Source organism: Staurois parvus, unplaced genomic scaffold (genome assembly GCF_062004578.1).
Source record: "Staurois parvus isolate SC_StPar_1 unplaced genomic scaffold, SC_StPar_1.0 ptg000078l, whole genome shotgun sequence".
NCBI lineage: Eukaryota > Metazoa > Chordata > Amphibia > Anura > Ranidae > Staurois > Staurois parvus.
This window is the reverse complement of record NW_028317874.1, coordinates 7,844,662-7,868,563: the sequence shown is the minus strand read 5'-3', so window position 1 is coordinate 7,868,563 and position 23,902 is coordinate 7,844,662. Positions and strand designations below refer to the sequence as shown.

At 40.8% G+C, this 23,902-nt stretch overlaps 1 protein-coding gene across 1 annotated transcript in view; it reads right to left on the bottom strand.

Annotated features, from left to right (window-relative positions):
- Positions 1-23,902, bottom strand: part of LOC149469243 (uncharacterized) — a 110,243-nt gene that overhangs the window by 16,388 nt on the left and 69,953 nt on the right. Inside the window, exons 9-10 of the mRNA XM_089669520.1 lie at positions 14,985-15,147; positions 2,425-2,595 (exon numbers count right to left, since the gene is read on the bottom strand). Coding sequence (XP_089525646.1) covers positions 2,425-2,595; positions 14,985-15,147 — 334 coding nt within the window. The remainder of the gene's footprint in view (positions 1-2,424; positions 2,596-14,984; positions 15,148-23,902) is intronic.

Sequence of the window (23,902 nt, the reverse complement as noted above, 5' to 3'; positions counted from 1 at the left end):
TACTATCCTGGCATTTTAGGGCCTCCGAAACGGATAGGTAGTGAGGAAGTGACAAGCAAATATGCCCTTTGAAAGCCTGAAGGTGGTCATTGGATTTTGTGAGCCTGTATGTGGCTAGGCTGCCAAAAAGTCTCTGCCATGTGGTATGCCCATATTTGGGAGAAGTAGCCGAATGTGTTTTGGGGTGTTAATCCACATATTCCCATGGCATGTGCGAGCAATATATCATTTAAGTGGCAACTTTGTGTTTTGTCATTTTCCAAAAATTTGTGGCAAACAAATAAAATCTTCCATGGACTCAACATGCCTCTCAGCAAATTCCTTGGGGGTGTCTACTTTCCAAAAAGGGATAATTTGCGGTTTTATGTACTGCCCTGGCATTTTAACACCTTAAGAAATGTGATAGGCAGTCAGAAAGTAAAAGCTGCATAAATTCCTATATTTATACAGTACCATAGTTTGTAGATGTTATAACTTTTACGCAAACAAATTAATATACACTTATTAGGATATTTTTCTACCAAAGACATGTAGCAGAATACATTTGGCTTAAATGTATGACTAAATTTGAGTTTATTGGAGGTTTTTTTAACAGAAAGTAGATTGTAAGCTTGAAAGAGCAGGGCCCTCGATCCCCTCATGTTTTGCATTGTATTGGTATTGTTCTGTCACATGTTCTGTCCCCCTTTGTAATGTACAGCGCTGAGCGAACTATTGGCGCTTTATAAATACTGTATAATAATAATATTAATAATAAAATATTGTTTTTTTTTTTCAAAATGTTTCATTTACAGTATATCGCAAAAAATAAAAAACCTAGTGGTGATCAAATACCATCAAATGGAAGTTCTATTTATGTGAAAAAAGGACATAAATTTCATTTGGGTACAGCACTGCATGACCACACAATTAGCAGTTGAAATAGCGCAGTGCCGAATAGCAAAAAATGGCCTGGTCAGGAAGGGGGAAAACAGTTGGAGTGGTTAAGAAAAACAAGGTAGATTATTTATATTGTACTCTCGAAACCTCGCATTTCCTTTTGTTTTTTTTCCCCAGTGCAACCCCAATGTACTGTGGCTGGAATGAAGAGGCTCTGTGCAAAAGTAAACGTTTTTAACCATAAATATTTTTTAAACCATCATGAAGCCATGGTTGCACAATATATACAGGTGTGCCTGTGTTGTGGGTATCATTTAAAAATGAGTCATAGGTTGGTTGGTCACAATGCTCTAAAAAGAAGTTCACAGAGTGAATCATTTGTTGCTATTATAAACTGTTAACAAGAATGTTAAAAAAACACAAACTATGCTATGGTAACAAAAACCTATGTATACATGCATTGGTCCTGCTCTGCCATTGTGATGTTTATTGAGCTGGTTGACTATAGGGGCTCAGCCTCTTAATAAGTCCTCTAACTTCACAATATTGTACGATGTCAATATACACTCATCGGCCACTTTATTAGGTATACCTAGCTAGTACGGGGTTGAACCTCCTTTTGCCTTCAGAACTGCCTTAATTCTTCATGATATAAATTAAACAAGGTATTGGAAACATTCCTCAGAGATTTTGGTCCATATTGACATGAATTACTGTTGCCTTTCTAGCATCTCGAACCAGTCTGCCCATTTTAGTCTGACCCCTGACATCAACAAGGCATTTTCGTCCACACAACTGCCGCTTACTGGATATTTTCTCTTTTTTGGACCATTCTCTGTAAACCCCAGAGATGGTTGTGCGTGAAAATCCTAGTAGATCAGCAGTTTTTGAAATACTCAGACCAGCCCGTCTGGCACTAACAATCATGCCATGTTCAAAGTCACTTCCCCATTCTGATGCTCGGTTTGAACTTAAGCAAGTCATCTTCACCATGTCTAGATGTCTAAATGCATTAAGTTGCTGCCATGTGATTGGCTGATTAGCAATTTGCATTACCAAGCAGTTGAACAGGTGTACCTAATAATGTGGCCGGTGAGTGTAGATGGTTCTACTGTTGAATCAGTTGATTCAAATGATAGCAACTCAGACAAGTATGAGTTAATATGGCCTATCAGAAGCATTCTGGTATAGTGTGTATCAAAGTTTTTTGGTTTTGTTAATCGCTATCATGAAAAAAACCCCTTTATATATTCAGACTGTAAATTCATAAAAATAAAAGTTAACATCTATCATATACCATTATAACATGAATAAAGCAACAAAAAGCAGTAACAAACAACAACTGTAATTAAAAAAAAATCCTTGGGCTAGTCAACCACCCTTTTAAGGGGACAATTGCCATGCCTGTTCCAATGGTCACTTCAGATAAATAAATAAATAAAACAGCTGGATTTGGAAAATTGTGTTTTCTTTCTAAACCTATATCACCTACCTTTTGAGTTGCAGTATATTTTTTTTTAATTGCATGGTAACTTTTCTCTTTACCTGCACATGTCCTTGTGGTTGCATGAAGCCCCCCATTACACCAAATGTACACAACAAGTCTTCAGTGTCTGCAGTAGTGGCTAGTGCCGGTATAATTGTATGGAAGGGACGTTTTCCAGGTGAAAGGCAATTCGGATGTCCAGGAAAAAGGGAGAAATTTTTCCCTCGGTTCTAAAATATAAAGTTAAAAACATTTCAGAATTAAGATTTGTTCTTATTTGGTATAATCAATGTTTCATTTATTTGCATCCCAATGTAGTTCTTAGGTTTTGTACATACAAGCATTTTATTATCCATGATCCCATCCTTGACTAATCTAAAGTGAGTGCCCTGTTAAAGAATAACTCCAGTATCATGCAGAAATGAAGTACTCATTTGTATATTTTGTCTGCTGACGCCTATATTGAAGACTTTTACAAATACATCCAACTTCAATTTGACTTTTAGGCTATAAATCTGGCAACCAGATAAATGAACAGTTTAAATACATACTGTATACAGTACAAGAAATGTTTTACCTTACAAAAGATTTGTAAATTTGTTCAATTTGGCTTATGGTCCAGTATACCATGCCATATAGAACAGTCAGGTTAGTGGCAATGGATTAGAACACGTATTATGTTTTTTATTGCTGTCTATGTCCCGATTAGAGAGATTCACCCTTTCTATTTTCAATGATAATGGGGTTAACAGGACAAACGAAACTAAAAGAAAATCCAAAATTGTGGGTTGTCCCCAGAAAAGTAATAAAAGGGGAATCTTCCAATGGAGACACTAGTTTTAGTGACCTGGGGGCATCAATGGATTCTTTAATTTAGCAGGATTACCTCTCAGGTTCTTTTTTTGGATATGTAACAGGAAGTGAAGGTAAATCTCCCCAATGGTATACAAATGGCAAAAAAATCTGACACAGGTTATAGCCTCCCTTACTATATCCAAAGTGAAAATAAAACTTTTAAACTACTTTAAACCTGAGTTTCAGGCACAGTAACTAAGAATCTAAAGGAAAATGCTGAACATGAATTAAAAATAGGTTCCCATTATTTCTTTGTTCTGTTTTTAAAAAATTCATCAGTTGAGGATTTTACAAAATGTAGCTGATATCATTTACATATGAGTTTAATTTTCATTTGAGCTAATCAGCATTGTAAACAATTGGCATGTTACAACATAAGAGCAGGGGAGAAATGGGAAAACATGTAAAAACCATGTTAAAAAGAGCCTTAAAAAGACATGGTCAATTTGTTCATTTAAGAGAAATGACAGCATCTGTGCAAAGGGCCCCCCAGCTGATATTCTGCCTGTTAGGTTCCACATCGCTCCTTCCTCCATTGACAATGACTGTTGTTCTCATGTATGGAAAGCATGGGACCTCATTTCAAGTGACAGTGTTCAGGTTTAGCAGCAAATCACTAGGCCCAAGCAATGTCACATGACAGAAAGAGAGACATTACTGCCTTTCCCCTATCATTCTACATATGGGCTACAACAGAGGAAGGAACGGTGGGGCTGGTGTAAAAAAGTGAGGATAAGTGGATTGGGGGGCCCTTTGTAAAAACACTGTCACATTAATGTGAATTGGCATATGTAACCCATCCCAACTCCCCTTCCCTCCAGCTACAGAATTCTCCAGCGCCCTCCAGAAATTCCATCATCTGTGGGGATAAAGTTCTAGTTTTGTAAAGTAAATTTACACTGTTTAATCTCTGTAGATCCCTTTGTTCTGAAAATGTACACTAGTCTAAAATCCAGTTCACACATACTGTATGTGAATTGATTGAGTTTTGAACTCCAATTTGCATGACAAGTGAAAAACATTGCTTTCTATTGTGCCTGTTTACATATGTCCAGTGCAGCTGGAGTGTGGATTCAGTGAAAAAGAGTCCTGTCGGTTTTCTGAACAGTGCCTTTCCTGCTCAGGTGCAAATTCTGGTCTATTGACGTCTATGGGAATGCTTCTGAATAACACGTCATTCAGTTGTGAACATAATAAAATTCTGACCGGATCCTGACCTAATCCTCACCTGAAATGCTGAACAATTACTTTGTCAATTAGCTGTGAAAATGGAGCTTCAATATGCACCGCACATGTGTGAATCCACACTAAGGGCTAGTTCACACTACATGTGTTTCAGTTGCTTTTTTTTGCATCCAAAACACACAGAAAGAAGGTTATATGGCTGTCAATGTCATAGATCACATCAGTGCTTGCAGTTCCAGTGTGTTCCGGTTGCAGAGAATAAGTAGTACATGCTGCATTTTTCTACACAGAACTGTACTGGAACGCGGTAAAATGGATCAAAAACACACTGGACCGCACCAAAACAACACTGGAACGCACATGTCCCTATTTAAATTGAAGAAAAAGAGAGGGGGGAAATGAACTGGAATGCATAAAAAATGCACTGGAACACGTAAAAAACGCATTAAAAATTGTATGGAATGCACCAAAAATGCACATAAGGAAAAACATCCAGAACTCATCTGGACTGCGTTTCTATAGTGTGAACTGGCCCTAAAGGAAGAAGGTATACAGTGTAAGTAACATGTATGTCCAAACAGAATAAGGTAGGAGTATGGACTCCATTTTTCTAAAATCCTCAAAATCTATATAAGTTTATTTTTTTCTAAACAAAGCAAAAGTTTCACTTTAATGTACCCAGAATAAATAGCATAGGCTATTTATAAAAATCCAATTTTATACAGTGGCTTCTGAAAGCTACCTTCTATACTATGTCCTTTCCATACTAATTTGTCATTTTAGTTACTGGCCCTTTCATTTCCTTTCATACTTGATTATTGGATAGCACTGCAGTATTGTTCAAATGTTACATAACAATGTATAGGTAAAAAAATGTGCTTACGTCATTGTTGTAATGGTTTTGTAATCGATCAAGAAACAACAGCTAAATCTTATCATGCCAGTCCCTGGTTTCTATGTTATCATGTGTATTTATTTTTGCACCCTAGGACAATAATCCCCCAGGATAGTAAATGAAAACTATGGGTCAGCACAAGAAATATGTAGCAATGTAAATAACAGGCACCAGTGCAACAATGGAAAGTGCACAGCTGACCATAACCTGCCTGTTAAAAGGACAATTAAGACAAAGATCTTTTTTCATAGACCTACACATACTGTATATAAGAATGCACCTCTGTTCCTGGCTTATCCCTGGGGAAAAAATAACTGTCCAAAGTTATCCAAAGTGATGGGTCACTCTGATGGTAAAAATAGGCTGACGTCTTGATTAAAGCAAATGATGATCCCAATTTCAAATAATTCTATTCCTTGTAGGTAAGTGGGGAGTTTATGAATTTCATCTTGTGATACCAAACATCTAAGGTAGTCAAAGTGGCAAGTTATTGTGCAGGGAGATTGTCTAACTGCTTTATAGAAGTGTGAAGGAACTGAAGTACTCTATCTGCACAGCTGTCTGCTCATGGCAGCTCTTAATGCGTGTTTGAGTCATGCAAATAAAGAGATATCTCCCCCTGTTATTCTCTGGGTGATATTTGCCCATCAATGACCTTCTCTGGTTGATATTTGCCCTTCAATGACCAACCATAGGTATAACAATCACCAGTCAGACACAAGACCATCTGTGAAAAAATCAAGCATTGCTTGCAAATTGTTGCAATGCTCTAGGAAGGTTTGGGTTATGTAGAGCTTCACTAGAAGGAAGGTAATAATGAAGACTTCATATTGCTGGAACTGGTCATCAGGCAAATGCAACATGTTGGAAAATGTTTGTGCAAGTGTTCACCAATCATTCCTTTTCTTTGGAGAGAAAAGAATAGCAAATGCTCACAATATTCTCAGTACATTCACCAATTGGTAAAACTGTAGGGAACATCTTGAAGGGGTCCATGGCTGAAACGATGTGAATAAAGATGAGTAAATGTCCTATTTTCGGTAAGGCATTTGTCTGGCTAGATTTGTTGTACCCATGGATATGGTATAACAGTTAACCGACTCGGATCAGCTCATCTATCTAACACAATTTACTACAATATCTTATAGATTCAGCAAGGTGTAGATCAGGGGTCTTGAATAAAATGTATGGAGGTCTGGTCAGCAAAATTTCCTTCCAGCAGAAGTTCGAACATCATTAGCGATATAACACATCACAGTCCCCCACTACATTATGATCTTTAGCGTACCTTTCACACTGTAGTCCCCTCTACATCGCAGTCCCTTCTTTAAAGAATTCCCACTGTGTCCTCTTTTCCCTTCACATCACTTCCCCCCTTTACATCACAGTGCCCCTTAACACAACACAGAGCCCCTAACACAACACAGCACCCCTTAACACAACATAGCGCCCCTAACACAACACAGCACCCCTTAACAAAACACAGACTCTCCAAACACAACACAGTGCATCTAACACAACGGAGCACCCCTTAACATAACACAGCTCCCCCAACAACACAGCAAATATATAGCAAAGACGGGATGTTTCTTTGCTGGACAGGGATGTCTCTTTGCTGGATGGGGATGTCCCTTCTTGGACTGGGCTGATTCTTTGCTGGATGGCAATGTCTCTTTGCTGGACTGGGCTGTCTTTTTGCTGGATTGGGATGTCTACTTGCTGGACCCAACTGGGCAAAGAGACAGCCCAGTCCAGCAAAGAAACATCACCGTCCAGCAAAGAGACAGCCCATCAAGCAAAGAGACAGTTCATCCAGCAAAGAGACAGCCCATCCAGCAAAGAGACAGCCCACCTAACAGAAACAGCCCATCCAGCAAAGAGACAGCCCGTCCAGCAAGACAGCCCCATCCACCGCCGCTACAGACCTGTCTCAGTGTGCTGGCGGGTGAAGAATAAACGCCGCCATTGTCCCTTCAGTGCAGCGGCTGGCCAAGGAGGTGTCCCTGTGTCAGCGGCACTTCCTGATTTTTACTGGAGCTGTCACTTCTGCTCCTGTCGGCCCTGGTTTAGAAATAGCCACACAGGGGGAGATGAGTGGTGACCGCAGCCTGTATTAGTCCCATCCAGACCGCGTTCATCACTTACCTCCTGCCTTTGCAGCCCGATCATCTTAAGCCCGGCGGCACCGAGGGAGGGCACCCAGCGGTGGCGTGGCTGCTGTCCAGATGGGACTGTCCCTTGGTCCGGTTCCGGACCGTGATCCACCATTTAGTGACCACTGGTGTAGATAGTAGAGATGTGCACAATGAAAAAAATGTGTTTTGTTTTATTTCCGATTAATTCATTAACCACTTCAATACTGGGCACTTTTACCCCCTTCATGCCCAGGCCAATTTTCAGCTTTCAATGTTATTGCACTTTGAATGACAAATTGTGCGGTCATGCAACACAATTTTATCATTTGTTTTCACACAAATAGAGTTTTCTTTTGGTGGTATTTAATCACCACTGAGTTTTTTATTGTTCGCTAAATAAAACAAAAAAAATGCATTTTTCTTGTTTCTGTTATAAAATTTAGAAAATAAATAACATTTCTTCATAAATTTAGGTCAAAAAGTATTCTGCTATATTTCTTTGGTGAAAATACCCCAAATTAGTGTATATTATTTAGTCTGTAGGAAAGTTATAGAGTCCACAAACTATGGTATATATATCTGACAATCCTGATGTACTGACGGCCCATCTAATTTCTTGAGGCCTGAAAATGCCAGGATGGTACAAATACCCCCGAATTACCCATTTTTGGAAAATAGACAGTCCAAGGTATTTAGTAAGAGGTATGGTGAGTGGAAAAAAAAAATTGTCACCAGTCCAGAACAGCGTTATTATATAACTGGTGTGGCGGTGATCAGGGACACTGACTGGTGACATCATGTAAAAAAATTAAAATAATACAAATGTAATTTTTATTTTTTTTTAAATGTTTCTATTTTTTTTATTACATTATTTTTTCTTTTTTTTACTATTTTTTTTTCTGTGACTAAAGCAGTACAATGTTACCATGGTAACACCAAACTACTCTGGGCAAGTGATCAAGATTTTTTGTTCTACACATTATGATTGCTAATACCAATGTATTTCATTGATATTTGCAATCATTGTTACTGAATGAAACTGATTCAATCAGTCTTTTGTTTTGATTAGCTCTGATTAAGCAAAGCTCATGATACAGATGGGCTGTGATTGGCCTTGTCTGTACTATGTGACTGCTTTGACAGCTAACAACACAATTGTATACGGGATGGCATGACAGAAAGCCATCCATTGTATACAATTGACATGTGATCTGCTGTGATTGGTCACAGCGGTCACATAACACTGGCAACGGGCTGGTGTAGTGATATGTTATCAGCTGTGTCCTGTGGACACAGTCGGTGACAGATCGCGTGGCCTTGTGGCAGCGTGGGCAGCTCCTTTTGACAGGATGTCATATGACACCCAGTCACAAGGAGAAGTGTCCGACCTGTCCGTCAATCTGTTATAAGCCGGGCGGAAAGGTGTTAAGTCAGTCATTTCGTTTTGTCATGTTTGTTATGTTTGAATGATTCATTTCCGGAATTTGTTTTGTATATATGGATTGGTGTCGTTTATTTGTTGATTTGAATCGATTCATATTTTTGGAAGTTATTTCGGAAGATTCACATTAATTTGTTATTTAGTTAGGTTATTTTCACGATTTGCTTGCGACTTCAATGTTACTCGCCTGCGACTTGCTTGCAACTTTGATGTTTGGCGACTTTGACTTTGGCCAATCATAACAATACAGAGTGTGACACATATTGAACTTACAAAACCCTCTGAAGTCACAAACAAATGAATCTGGATGAATTTGTTGTTTTTGTTCTAATTATTAATATTATTATTATACAGGATTTATATAGCGCCAACAGTTTGCGCAGTGCTTTACAAAATTAAGGTAAACATTAGTTACAATACAGTTTGGTACAGAGGGCCCTGCTCATTATAGCTTACAATCTAGGAGGAAGCGTTGAATGATTCAAACGGTAATAGTTGTGGGGGATGAACTGATGGAGGAAATAAAAAGCAGTTTACTAGTTAAAAGCAGGATAGGCTTCTTTAAAGAGAAGGGTTATCAGGGATTGTCTAAAGGTGGATAGATTAGAAGATAGTCTGACAGATTGGGGTAGGACATTCCATAGGATGGGAGAAGCTCGGGAGAAGTCCTTGAGGCGAGCATGGGAGGTAACATGGGAGCTAGAAAACAGAAAGTCTTGGGAGGATCGAAAAGAGCGTTTTGATTGATATTTTAAGACCAGGTTGGTGATGAATCTGGGGGCAGAGTTGTGGATGGCTTTGTGAGTTGTTGTTAGTATTTTGAATTTTAATAATTGGGCTAGTGGAAACCAGTGGAGGGATTGGCAGAGAGGGGTAGCAGACACTGAATGTTTGGTAAGGTGGATGAGCCTGGCAGCAGTATTCATGATGGACTGGAGGGGGAATAGCCTATGTGAAGGTAAGCCAATGAGGAGGGAGTTGCAGTAGCCGAGGCGAGAGATAACCAGGGAGTCAGAAGCTTTGTGGTATCATTGGTTAAAAAGGGGAGTATTCTGGAGATGTTGCAGAGGTTGAGGCGGCATGATTTGGACAGGGATTGGATGTGGGCCTGAAAGGATAGTTCAGAATCCAGGGTTACCCCTAGCAGTCTGGCATGTGGGGATAGGTTGATAGTTGTTCTAGTGATCTTGACCGAGAAATTAGGGGAAGAGGCATGTGGGGGAGGAAATATTATGAGCTCAGTTTTGGATAGATTGAATTTTAGGAAGTGGTGTGACATCCAATCTGATATGTCTGTTAGTAAATCAGTGATACGTGAGGAAAGTGATGGGGTGAGCTGAGGAGTAGAGAGATAGATTTGTGTGTCAAAATAGTATTGGGAATTGGGTGTCAAAATGGTATTGGGAACCATTGGAAGCTAACAGCTGACCCAAGGAAGAAGTGTAGATCGAGAATAGGAGAGGTCCAAGGACAGAGCTTTTGGGGACCCCGACAGTAAGGTGAGTAGGAGAGGAGGAAGTAGAGTTGTAAGTGACACTGAAGGTGCAGTGAGACAGGTAAGATTTGAAACAATGAAGAGTACAGTCACAGATGCCAAGTAGAGTTTATTGAGGAAAAGGGGATGGTAAACTCTGTCAAAGGCAGTGGAGAGGTCCAAAAGTAAGAGTACGGAATAGTGACCATTGGTTTCAGCTGTTAGTAAGTTGTTTGTAAGTTTTAGGAGAGCAGTTTCTGTGGAGTGTTGTGGGTGAAATCCAGACTGAAGGGGATGGAGAAGGTTATTCTCAATGAAGTGGCAACTCAGCCACTTGTAGACTAGATGTTCAAGGAGTTTGGAGGCAAAAGGGAGTAAGGAGATGGGTTTTAGGTTGCTAAGATTGGTGGGGTCCATTGAGTCCTTTTAAAGTATGGGGGGTGACTAATTTATTTTGGATTCTTTGAAATTCATTACTATTGTGTTCTGGAGATTTGGATACATCTGAATAACAAAAATCCTGATTTTTAACTAAATGAATCTCACATGTTTAGTGGATAGAGTAGTCAGATAATGATAGCACAGAACTGTTCACAGGCGTTACACTGACCTGTGAAGTCTGCATTTTCAGCAGAAGGACATATGCTGCTAATACTTTATACATTTATGACTTAGGATGTTCTCTTTTTATGAAAATAAAGATTTACCCCTGTATGATTATGGCGCAATGTAAATTAGCTGCAATAAAAGCATCATCACTATACTGTTACACATGTGTAGGCTTTCATTGCATTATATACTTAAAATTAGTTATTATTATACAGTATTTATATAGCGCCAGAAAGGTTTGCTCAGCGCTGTACATTATAGTGGGGGACAGAACATGAGACAATACAGTAACAACTTGTTTAACTTGCAATAAATATCTAAGGCAGTTGTCACTAAAAGTATCCTGTAAAATCTTTTCTTGTGCGGAGTGTTTGCTGTAAAACACAGTATAGTCACTAGAATATAAAATACTGACTACAGGTTCAATTGCCAACCAGGGGCGGACTGACCATTTAGCCACTCGGGCACTGCCCGAGGGCCCAGGGTCAGTTGGGGGCCCCATGAGATGCCCCTGGTACCTTTCATAGGTTTTTTTGCATGTGGTTTGAATGTGGGTGAGGACACAGGGGCCCCATGATTTCCTATTGCCCGGGGGCCCCATGAGTTGTCAGTCCACCCCTGTCGCCAGCCATCATAATCTGCTAGGGAAATGTCACACAAGACAAGTAACACTTCTCCAATGCTGCCCAAACACATAATAATGAAGGCTTAATATGTATCTAAACCCAAGAATAAAAAAATAATATATTGCAGGTTACTGGTCTTCAGCTGTCGTGACTGTATTAGTTTTTTTCCTTTTACCTAATTGTCCTACTACTAACACACGTTTTTCCTTAGGCTGACAACAATCAATCACTGTAATATATCTAAGGGGCATCAGATTTGTTATTCTGGGACAGAATGCTATGAGTACAGAACACCTTCCCTCTCCTTATATCCATAAAATGGAAGGGAGGTGTTCTGAAGTCCACACAAAGAGCTGAGAACAATGCTAACCGATATCAGTGCAGCATGGGAAGAGAGCACAAGAAGTTATCAGCTAACAAGATCTTTGGTATGATCAAAAGACATTTTTTGCAGTTATGGAACAGACATAACAAAATTATTTTAATGGTATTGTAAATAAGAGATGTTAATTACAATTACACTTTAATCAATCCTTAAACTCCTTGATAAACATTATAAAGGTGTTCATGCTATTACTTCCCTGTGTTATCCACCACTTGCATTTTCATTTTATTACATAGTGGTGGGCAGCTAAAGCAGAGCTGTCTGACTTTGTTCATTCCCAGAACTTTTGGTAGCAGTATCTGAATGATCATAATGTCCTGCACCAGACCAAGCAGCATTGCTACTCTATGAATGACCTTTATTGCTACAGAATATAAGGAAACCTAGGAATCCAGTGATCCTGATAACAAAAAGACAGGGCCACGATGCTTTTACAGCTTCATTGCAAAGTAGTACTTTTGGAATTTTTGTATTGTTTGAATGTAACATGTTATAAGCTAAATTCTCCAAAAAAGAGAATGTCTGCATTGGCTCAGCATTAAAATAGGGAGTAGCTATCAACCACAAGAGCATGAGCTACAAAAATCAGTGTCCTCTGTTGAACCCTTTCACTTTTATGGGGGTAATCATAAACCTTCTTAACTAGACCAAATATTAAAGTTTTGGTATGCAGGAGTCCACTCAAAAATTACTGTATACCACAATGATTTTCTCAGAACAAAATGCACTCATCCGATTTTGTCCCCTTTCCTTGACCTAGCCTAGCCCACCCCTCCCATGCACAGATGCATGCATACCTTCATCCAGTAGACATGACTCTGCTGGTTGTTTATATCCAGTATCTCAAGTCTTCACTGTCCTGGCCGTGCCTCCAGATTACTGCCCCATAGATTTCACAATAGATGTTTATGGGGCAGTAATGAGCAGGAGTGACCAGGACAGTGAAGACTTGCACCACTGGATGTAATCAAAATAGTGGAAAAGCAGCCATTGGGTCAAAGTAAGTATACTGTACATCTGTGGAGAGCGAGAGTGGCTTAGTTTGACTCAGGGGAAAGAGGCAAAAAAGGTAAATGCACTTTGTTTTAAAGTGCACATATTCTTTAATAAATTGTTAAGGCGCCATTCACACTAAGCTTGAGCGTTTTTCAAGTATTTTTTCAAGGGTTTTTTTGGGGGATCATTGAGCATTTCTTTGAGCAGATTTGCAAATATTATATGCGTTTTTGCTGTGGCCAATAGAAATAGCTGAAAAATTGCTTGAAAAAAACGCTCATTCCCACTGTTTAGGAGTTTTCCATTCAAGTCTATGGGGACGCTCAGATCTGCCTGAAAAGTAGCGCAATTACTTTTTTGAACGACAGGCATTTAATTACAGGTGACAGAACACTCAAGTGTGAACATGGGCCATTGAAAATAATAGGATTTTACTTATTGAGCATTTTTGAGCATTGAGGTTCCAGTTGAAAAACGCTCAAGTGTGAATGCAGCCTGAGTCTTCCTGCTGTGATGTTATGTGAATGATGTGTGAATGCCAAATGCATCTGTTTGCAGTCTGAATGCTAAATCATGTGCAGGGGAAATAGAAAAAACAGGATTTTTGTATTTAACATAAAATCTGTTTCATGTTGTTCATTGAGGGACATAGGACAAGTAGTTACTCTGATTCAACTGGGTTATGCTGCTGACTCCAGGGGTAATTGAACAAAACAAAAAAGCCATTGGCCAGCCAAGTATAGACCCTTTCACCTCCAGTGTGCCTAATTTTTGCTAATGTCCTAGGAGGATGAACGTCTATTCTCTCCTGAGAAGGGTTTCCCCCTTTTTCTGTATCTTACTAGCCTTTCCTCCCTTCACTGCCTGGATGTAATTCATGCTGTGCAAGTTTATCTTTTATTCAGAGGCAGGAGGCAAAGAACGTACTTAATTGTCCCACTGTTGGGTGCTAACCATGAGGTATTGTGATGCTCACGACATTCTGTTCCTCATCCTATGTCTCTACTATTCCTATGTTCCATGAGCCTATGGCCCAACCATATGCATCCTTTCCAAAAGGGGAATTCTCAATTTCTTGTGCATACTACTCCTTTTCTTCTCTGGTTCCGAACCTCTGTAGAAGCTCATCCATCCCTCTATATAAGCCAGCGGCAGGCCTTCCATGCCAGTTGGGTGGAGCAAGCCATAAGGGCAGTAGCCCCTTGTTACAAATCCTATAGCAAGGCAGCTCAGGTTCTCAGGCCTTGGTACAAACCCCCAGCTCAGGCAAGGCCAAAATATTGTTTATTAGTGATATCCACCCCAAGCACAAGTCTTTTATAGAAGATTGTTCCCAATAATTATTCTTGCCTCAGCTCACATCACTGGACCAAAACCCTCAGTAATTATATTGTAAGCTCCCAGGAGCAGGGCCCTCCTCATCCTCTTGTATTGAACTGTATTGTTGCTGTATTGTCTCCCTTTATATTGTAAAGCGCTGAGCAAACTGTTGGCGCTATATAAATCCTGTATTATAATAATAATTTGCAGATAAATATTCCTAACGCATACATTGGTACCGCTCACACTATTTACTGGTGATCACTTAAAAACAGCCATCAGAAATAATCAAAATCCGAAACCTAGCCAGCACAGAAAATATAAACAAATCTCAAGCTGCTGCAAAAAAAAAAGCCTTGTTCACACGGGGCATGCATAACTGTACACCTGTGGAGGAGCATGTTTAACTGACACGGGGTTGCACAGGTGTTCTATGAATCTACATGCAGTCAGTCTTATTGATGTCAGTTGGCTGCATGGATATAGCTGCTGCTCCCCTTGTGTTATCCATGTCTGTGTATGGTCACTTATGCATCCAGAACCCCTCGGTTATGTATGCCCTGTGGGAACGAGCCCTAAATGTCAGTGACATAGCCTAAGGCAGGGTTCCTGCACCACAAAAAAAATGTAGCGAAAGTAAACTATAAGTAAATAAAGCCCAATATGTCAAAACATAGTATATTGAAAATGCTGCTCACCTGTAGGGTAAACCCACAGCCTTCTGGAACAAGTCCTGTACCAAACTCCTGGTAATTGCTGTTGATAAAAGAGCAGGCATTCCCTTGCGCATCCACTACAGTGAAGTATACTGTGTCACTTCCTGTATCAAATGGGTTCCCATGGTTATTTGCTTCTGATGCTCTGGATGAAAGAAAGACTGTACAATGACAGACAGCAGAAAATAGACCCATATAGTATACTCAGAGCAAAACACATACAGTAATTGTCAATGTATATTAAAAAAAAGAAATATATATATATATATATATATATATATATATATATATATACACACACTTATTTAGGATTGGATGGATGAGTTTAACTTTCATAGTTGTATACAGACATCTTAAATAGACATTATTACCTTGACTATTTTTAAAGGGAACCCGCTGTCTGAACCTATTGTAGCACACTCCTAGTCAGCTAAGGGGAGCTCTAGCTCTAATTGCTAGTGAGGAGGGCTGAGTAGCAGCCTGGGTGTGATAACCAGGAGGGTCAAGTTGCGGTCAAAGCTGAGAGGCTCTGCAGACCAGCTCTCTGGGACTTCCCCGTTTGAGAACTTTGGAGAAGTTCTAGCAGTGGGCGAAGATGAGGAGTGGCTGGTCTGTACTCTTAGAGGATCCTGGCCAATTCCCAACAGGAGACTTGGTAAGGAGCCAGGACAGCCTTTAAGAGTAACTGAACCTGATCAGCAGCAGGAGAGTTTGGGTGGAAGATAAAGAAGTGAGGCTGGAGAGCAGGAGCCTGGGAGGTGGCCAAGATGGGAGAGGGGCTCACCTCCAGGCAGGAATCTTGGAAGGAGGAAAGTTTGAGACTTCACCGGCCCCCTGAGAAAGGACCACCTGTGTGGCAGGGAAAGAGTGGCCCAGCTAGAAGGCCTGGTAGCAGCCACTCACCCACCAGCAACACAGGAGAAAGACTAAGTGAGTAAACCTGCACCCCCTTGGCCAGATAGGGGAAAGAGCACTCTGGTGGGAAATCAGATTAGCAACTACCCAGGACTGTCTTATGTTAAAGTGGCAGGCACTGGATCCCTTGCATAACTGACAGGCAAGTTAGCCTTACCTACAGCCTTTAACTTATAAAACAATAAGGCTACATCCCATTACACTAGTCCACACAGTATCAGTAAGAACTTCATCAACCGTGAAAGCATGAACGGCATAAAAGAAAACTCACTGTAATTCTTAGCAATAACTACTCCACACATACAGCTCTAATAGTGAATTACTGGCAAAGGGGTACCCCGGCAGTGTTAATATTACCTAGTGCCTAATTGTCAAGGTCAGTCAGCTGTTGTTGGGGCCCTTCTGTAAGGTGGTGCACATGTAGCTGTCTCTTTAATGCCCTTTGCAAAAGATTGTTAATGGGTTGTTAGTTAAGGATCTATTAACTGTGGGCAGTATGAGATTAAACTCTGTAGCTCTGCACACCATTCCTGGCATGCAGTCCAGTCTGAGCCCATATGCTTGGCGGTAAATCAGCCCAGCAGTCTTAGTCTACATGACTGGCTCCTTATGATCAGATCCTCTCAATCAGATCCTCTCTGAGGTGGGCACACACAACAATCAGTCTCCCCTGCTTTGGTTTCAAGGCACAGCATCTCAATCTGTGGCTCAGTCTCTTGCTCTGGTCCTCGTAGGCTCTGTCTTCATTTTAGGCAAGCACAGAGCAGGTCCACTCACACTGGTTTCCCCACACTGTCTGCCTGGTGTCCTGCGCAAACTCCAGCAACAGGTCTGCACTGGTTGGCTCCCTAGGCTTCCCTAGGTTTTCATGTAAAAGTGCACGAGATTCTGAGGGAACTAGTAAATTAACCCCTGTATCTCTCCTCCTCTACATGCAGGGTATTATGGGCCTATATTTCTGCAGCCATTAATCTCCATTCACTTGTAATGAGCAGCACATCCTTTAAGGACTACATAACCCATGAGCCTTAGTGGCTGTTCCACACTTGCCCCTGATTGCCCCTAATTAGGTGAAGTTTTGACCGACAGTATATGGGTCAGCGCAATTTGCAAGACTAATCTGAATTAAATGCATATGCTACATGTATGGCAAAATTCATTTTATATGATTACAGGGGTTAAAAAAACCAGAAAAAGGTGTATATAGTAATTCACTAATTAATATTTTTATTGGGTCTGTTCATGTGTGAATTAATGTTACAATACTAGGTATGTGTGTTCCTCTTGTCACAATAATCTGAGCTATGTGATGTCCTTCTTACTGTATGTCACAAGCTTGTGTGTGAGACAGATGAATGCAACTTTGCAGGTTGCATGTGTCCCTGACATCAGCTTAAATGCCTAACTCATCAAAATCATGTTCATCTCTTGTTTAACCTTTAATAATGTTAACTCTACAGTAAACCAAAGTATAATTATTAGTATGATAGTATAATTAATAAAGAATGAAGCTGTAATCTAGAGACAATACAATTTGATAAATCTATTGTATCTATAATCAGTAGATTGTGCACAAATTATGTAATGTACCCCTTTTCTGCTATCAAGAAAAGGGAAAGAGAGAGGAAATAATATATTATGCAACAACAGTAGTAAGAAACAACAGACTGAAGCATACTCATCATACTTGTATTTAAAGCTGACCCCCACACCTGAGTAATGCATGAATGCATGTTAGCATGGGATATTATCTGTGTTGCTTGTCACTTTCAGATGTCAGCTGGGAATTCCCAACTGACACGTTAGTATGTTTAAATAGCAGGGATAGTGTAAAAAAAGCAAAAAACAAACAGTGTGAGCTCCCACCCACCCAAATAGAATGGAATAGAAGGAGCGTTCTTGTATGAAACAAATGGGTATAAACTCAAGGACATACCTTAGATTATCTTTTCATATATTCCATATATTACGTAATCATTTTTGCAATATTTGGTGATACTGTTTTGTAATGTTTAACAAATAGAATACAACCTCCCTAACCTTTTGTGCTCTTTTTCCTACGGCAGCATTCTTCATAAACGTGTACGTACAGCAAAAACCTTTTTAGTATAGGATAGGGTATTTTTTTTTCTGTCTGTTTCACACTAAGATATAATCGATAAGATTTTCTTTTATCCCCTGCCACAGAGATATAATAGGAAGCAAATCAAAATCTCTGAAAATTAAGTGAAATACCTGTCTCAGATGGTTGTCACTAGAGCACGTATCATTATTGGAAAAAACTGAGGGATAAAAAAGCCTATAAAAAGAAAACAAATGCAGCCACCACATTTAAGGCCTGGTAGGCTGCAATATAGTACATTTTTGGTTTTGGGTTTTATACCACTTTAACTTATCTCAGGCAGAGCTGCAGAAACAACACAGGAGCTAAATGCATAGCCATATCCAGCACCTGTTTGGTTGTAGCAATTGCCACAAATATTGCTCTTAAGAAATATTGTGTCATAAACGTTTAAAGTCCTAAAATAAAGTTTAGTTAAATATACTGTATATATTTTTTTAAATCCGCACAAGGGATGGTACATCCATTGACTGATAAATGTCCATTGTGCTGATGGCTGTTGGACTTGTCAAAAGTGCCAACTATACCTATCCTCTTCCTACTCCATTCATAAAAACCGTGCTATTGATCCGCACAATGAAAAGCACATTATAAGTGGAGGAGGCAGACCTTTCATTCATCTGCCCAGCCTCTATCTATAAAGCAGTTTTTATTTCAGTCTGTACCCCACTGGGAATAATTACCCATCTATTTGTCCTGGTGACTGCTGTCACCAAGAAAGAAAGGGAGAGGAAATCCAGAATTTCAAAGTTGTCCACAGAAAAAATAGGGGGAAATCCTTCAATGGAGAAACTTGTTTCAGTGACAGCTGTCTAAGAGAGAAATATTTGGTAAATTTCCTCCAACTTCTTTTTGCACCTCTGGGAAGGAAGTGAAGGGAAATTTCCTCATTGGGAAGTTTTGGCTATACATACAATTTAAAATTCAATCTAAAATAACATATTTATCTGACAATTAAATAAAAATGTTTATGTGTGTCAGATTTAAAATTGGTCAAACTGTTACAGCACTGGTGTATTGTATGTCATTCAAAGGATCTCCAGATGTATGGATTATTTGGATGGTGGGTTCCTAGGTGGCACTGCTGTGTCATATTAGATGAACACAAAAGAGGATTTCTGGCAGACAAAGTACAAAGGTTCCAAAGTCTGCTGCTCTTTTATGGCCATGTAATTTCCATGGTGTAGCCCTGTCAGTTAAGTTAAGTAAACATTTTTATCTAGAGTACACATACACACACTGGTACCAGTATCACAGGGGACCCTGCTGTGGTCATGAAGTCATCCACCACCTATAAATCTTAACAGCTTTGAGAGCAGAAGTTATACCAACAATTTACCTTACAATAAGGTTTATATACTTTATTTGAAATAATGGCACTTAGGGCTCACACAAATGAGGAAATCTAGGGATTTGTAAGCATCAGAAATTTCTTTCTATAAATTCCTGCATAACATGTTGGAAATTCTCTGTCACCCATAAGCACTCAAGTGCCTGTATCTTGAAATATTAATTACAATCTTTATAGCAGCATCAGAATTCCAAAACTTTTCTTTGAAAATAGGAAACAGAACAAATGTTTTACCTTGTACTGTAAGTATAACAGACACATATTAGCCACATTGGGGAGAAAATGTGTGGCAGGTCAGAGTGTTTCAGCATAAATGGTCATACTGATTTTTTTTTTAGCATAGACCCGGTCTTGTACTGCATCTCTATCGGCCTCCCTTATCAAAGAATATTGTACTTTGTACTATGTCTTGAAATTAAAAAAAGAACTCCTGGAATGCGTAACACTACCCCCCTACGAGCTGCTGGATTTGATTGGGTCCCCCTATGCTCTGCTCTGTCAGCAAAACAATCCTTGAGCTGTTTTTTTTTTTCAGATGTTTGTTTATTAAGGGGTTAACAACCTGGATGGGGTCTAGGAGTATATGTGGTGCCGAAGGAACTGTAGAACTTGAGGATGAACTTATAAGTAATTATGTACAAAAAAGGTGGCCTAGCCAAAAATATAGTACTGTCCCTTTTTTTTGGTGTACCTCCTCAGATCCCGAATGAATCTTCCTCTTCACCCAGTTGTGTTGAGGGCATTCCTGAGTAAGGGGGTCCCAAGAGCTTGCCGTTAAGCAGTTCCAGATGAACAGTAGTTGGGTATTGCACCTGGCCGCCCTCTGCCCTTATGCGGCCCAAGGTGTGTAGGAGTACTCACAATGTCCTCACCTGCTAGTGTGGTGGGTTGGTGGCTGCCTTCAGGCTTACACTGGGCTGGCTCCTTCCCTGCTAACAGGTTGTCCTTCCAAGGAGACATTGAGGCAGTAGAGATCCTCCCGTCCAGCATTCTGCCTGTATGTAGGCTCCCCTCCCTGGGGCCACCTCCCAGGATCCACACTCCAGCCTTCTCTCAATCCATTTTCCTCCTGACTCCCCTCTCTCTCCAGGCTCTGTCATATTTGAGGATTGCTCTGGTCACCATGCTCAGCCTCCTGCCAGGGAATTGGTAAAGGTCTCTTAAACATGCAGATCTGAGCCTCCTCCACTGCTCCTCCCCGTTCCAGAAAATTTTCCAGTTTCTGGAAGGGTGGGAGGGCTCCAGAAGCCCTGACCTGTAGAACTTCCCAGCCTGTTCTGAGGCAAACTCCTGCCTCACTCCAAGGTTCACTCATCTCAGGCTGCTACTCAGCCTCTATCTAAAAAAACCCAACAAAACCTATCTAGCTAACCTGGAGGGCGTTACAAATTAAATTAGAAATGGGGAGGAGCTGAAACATGGCGCTGTGAGGCAGCACAGTGCAGGAGCTCCAGATGCCCGTTATGAGCACCATAAGGTATAAGCTCTAGAGCCTATCTGAGCCCTGCCCATCCTGCGGTCTGTGTGAGATTGGTCCGGTGGCTGCATGCTCCCTTGGAGGCTGGTGCAGAGGAGGATCCCGGGTGGTGTGTGCTGGCTGCCCGCCTGCAAGCTGTGGAGCCTGTGTGCGACCGGCGGTGATTGGGAGTCAGAGGCTGGCCTGCAGGCCCAGTGAAGTGGAGCAGAGATAGGAGGCGGGGGCCTCCAAAAGATGGAAGGATGCTGGGAGTGCCCATGAGACTGCCTGTGTGGCTGAAGCCCCTGGAAGCTGCGGGTGAGCTGAAGGTGACGGAGGAGAAGGAAACAGAGGTTCATACAGGGAGATCTCCATATTACATTCATCACCCGGAGATACCTTAAGACTCCTGACTGGTGGAGACCCTCCACAGCACATATGCTACTCCAGGAACCCAGGCTGGAAGATCAGACCGAAAGAAGGAGCGAACAGGGAGCAGTGCACTTGTGGCACGAAAGGTGATGGTGAGTTGCCGAAGGCAGCAGTAAAAATCTTTAAAGAACTGTTGCTTTTGCAATAAATAATTGTCTGCTGGGACTACTGTCTAGAAGGAGAAGAACATTATTGGAGGGCCCTAGGGGGTATTGGGGGTCGGTGGGTCTACTTCTCTCTATAAACAAGATACAAAGGGGTTTTTGGGACTCTACCAGAAAAAAAAAAAAAAAGGAGGGCTATCCTGGGGTCAGTATTTCTGGAAGAGAGGAACTGTAATTCTTTAACGAAATGAAGAGTAGATCGATTAAAGGTGGGGGGATCAAAAACTCCCCAATCAAACGCAAATACTAGCACAATAAGAAAGTACATGCCCCCACAAGAGAAAAGCCCAGAAACCCAAACCCGGGAGAATCAGCATAAAGGACATAAAAAGTATGACGGAGGTCAATCCAGACCAGGGGCGGACTGACCATTTGGAAACTCGGGCACTGCCCGAGGGCCCGAGGTCAGTAGGGGGCCCCATGAGATGCCCCTGGTACCTTTTTCATAGGCTTTTTTGAGTTTGGGCAAGGACACAGGTGCCCCATGATCCCCTATTGCCCGGGGCCCCATGAGTTGTAAGTCCGCCCCTGATCCAGACTTTCACTCGGGACACTGGAAGATAACCAAATTAAAGAATCTGAAAATAGGAAAAGTGTAAGAGAACAAGGAAACATGGAACAGCAAGGACCCATGTTGCAATCACTCACAAAAATTTAAATGGTGAAAATGTTTGTGAAACTAGAGATATCCATGAAAAATTAGATCAGGACATTACGCAATGACCTAGGTCGGATAATAACTCAAATGAGGATGGTCAGAGGGGCCTAGAGAAAGCGAAGAGCAGGGGGCAGGAAAGTGGCAGTGAGCATCTAGGAAAAAGCAGTAGGGGGTGTGGTGCAGGGGTTTTGGAGGGAGGTTTTTTTTTTCCTTCTCTTGCTTTCCCCCCCCTTTCCCCGGCTCTCCCCAGCCGTGGCATGGTTCCCTTGCCCCCAGTCCCTTCTCCCCAGGTTGAGTAAACAAGTGGGGGGGATGGAGGGGCAGTAAAGAGCAAGGATCTGGCTGGTGGTTTGGAGGCCAAGTATGCTGTCAACTCCAACCTGAGGGATGACATCAGTCAAGAACTGGGGGTGGTGTGCATGTTTTGAGTTTCACCCCATATAAGAATCGCTAGTGGGAAATTTAGCGGTGGGAGAAGAGGGGGGAAGTGGGGGGGTGGGGTAAACAGAGGGGAGGAGGGAAGAAAATGGGGAACTGCTGTAGGGGGGAAGAGAGAAAGTCCATATTTTAAATTGTCTATATCTGCTTTTTGTGAAGGGAACTCTGGTAGGGTAGGGAGATAATAGCTGAAATGAGTGTCATGACGTTTATGACTTATAACGTTAAAGACATAAGATACTTAGAGAATTCACCAACACTCCATAGATGTAGTGTTTATCCAAGAGACACTTATAACTCATGATACAAATGTGAAGTTATACACAAAGCACTAAGTAACGTGGTTCTACGCAGACTCTCAAGTTAAAAGGGCCAAAGGGGTTGCGATTGGGTTGTCAAAAAATGTGAGCTTTATACTGGAGGGAAAAAATGGAGGACCCAGGGGGCTGATTTTTATTTTTGAGGGGAAAATTACAAGGAGCTGAATATACACTGGTAAATATCTATTGTCCAAATAAAAAATCTAGTAACATATCTGGAGTGAGTGTTAAGAAAACTTTCTAACTTTAGAAAGGGTAGTCTGGTTGGGCTGGAGATCTAAACTTGTGTATGGATCCCCAGATGGATGCGTAATCCTGTACAGGGAGAGGAGAGAAAATCAAAAATTATTGAAGAGATTACTATATCAATGTCAACTGACTGATACCTGGAGAGTTAAACATCCAAGAGAAAGAGATTACACCTTCTTCTCTCCGGTGCATGGATCATATTCAAGATTGGACTATGTAATGATCGAACATAGACAATTGGAATCATTGATTAGCGCCAACATAGAGGTTATGTCTATTACTGATCTTACTCCTGTCACAATGAGACTATGGGTAGGAGGGGATAAGGATAAAATAACTATGTAGAAAAATAAATGAGATGCTTATATAGGACCCTGAATTAGAAAAAAGATTAAGGCGGGAAACTGAGCAATTTTTTGAGCTCAACGATACTGAGGAGGTGTCTGTAGCCACAATCTGGGGGGAACATAAAGAATATATTAGAGGAATATTGATTTAGATGGGAGCAGAAAAAAATAAAGAACAAGGGAAAAAAATTAAGACGGTAATGGAGGAACTCTACAAGTTAGAACAGTCACATAAAAAGAAGATAGGTACAGACGTATATCAGAAGATAAGTATTAAAGGAGAAGAATTAAAAGATCTTATGGAGTCGAGAAGGATATTTAATAGGGTTTCAAAAGAAAGATATCGGTGGGGGAATAGACCTGGAAAATACCTGATGAGGAAACTAAAGGAAAAGAAATCGAAAAACTTTATAGAAAAAATTATAGATGACAAAGGAGAAATGGTGTG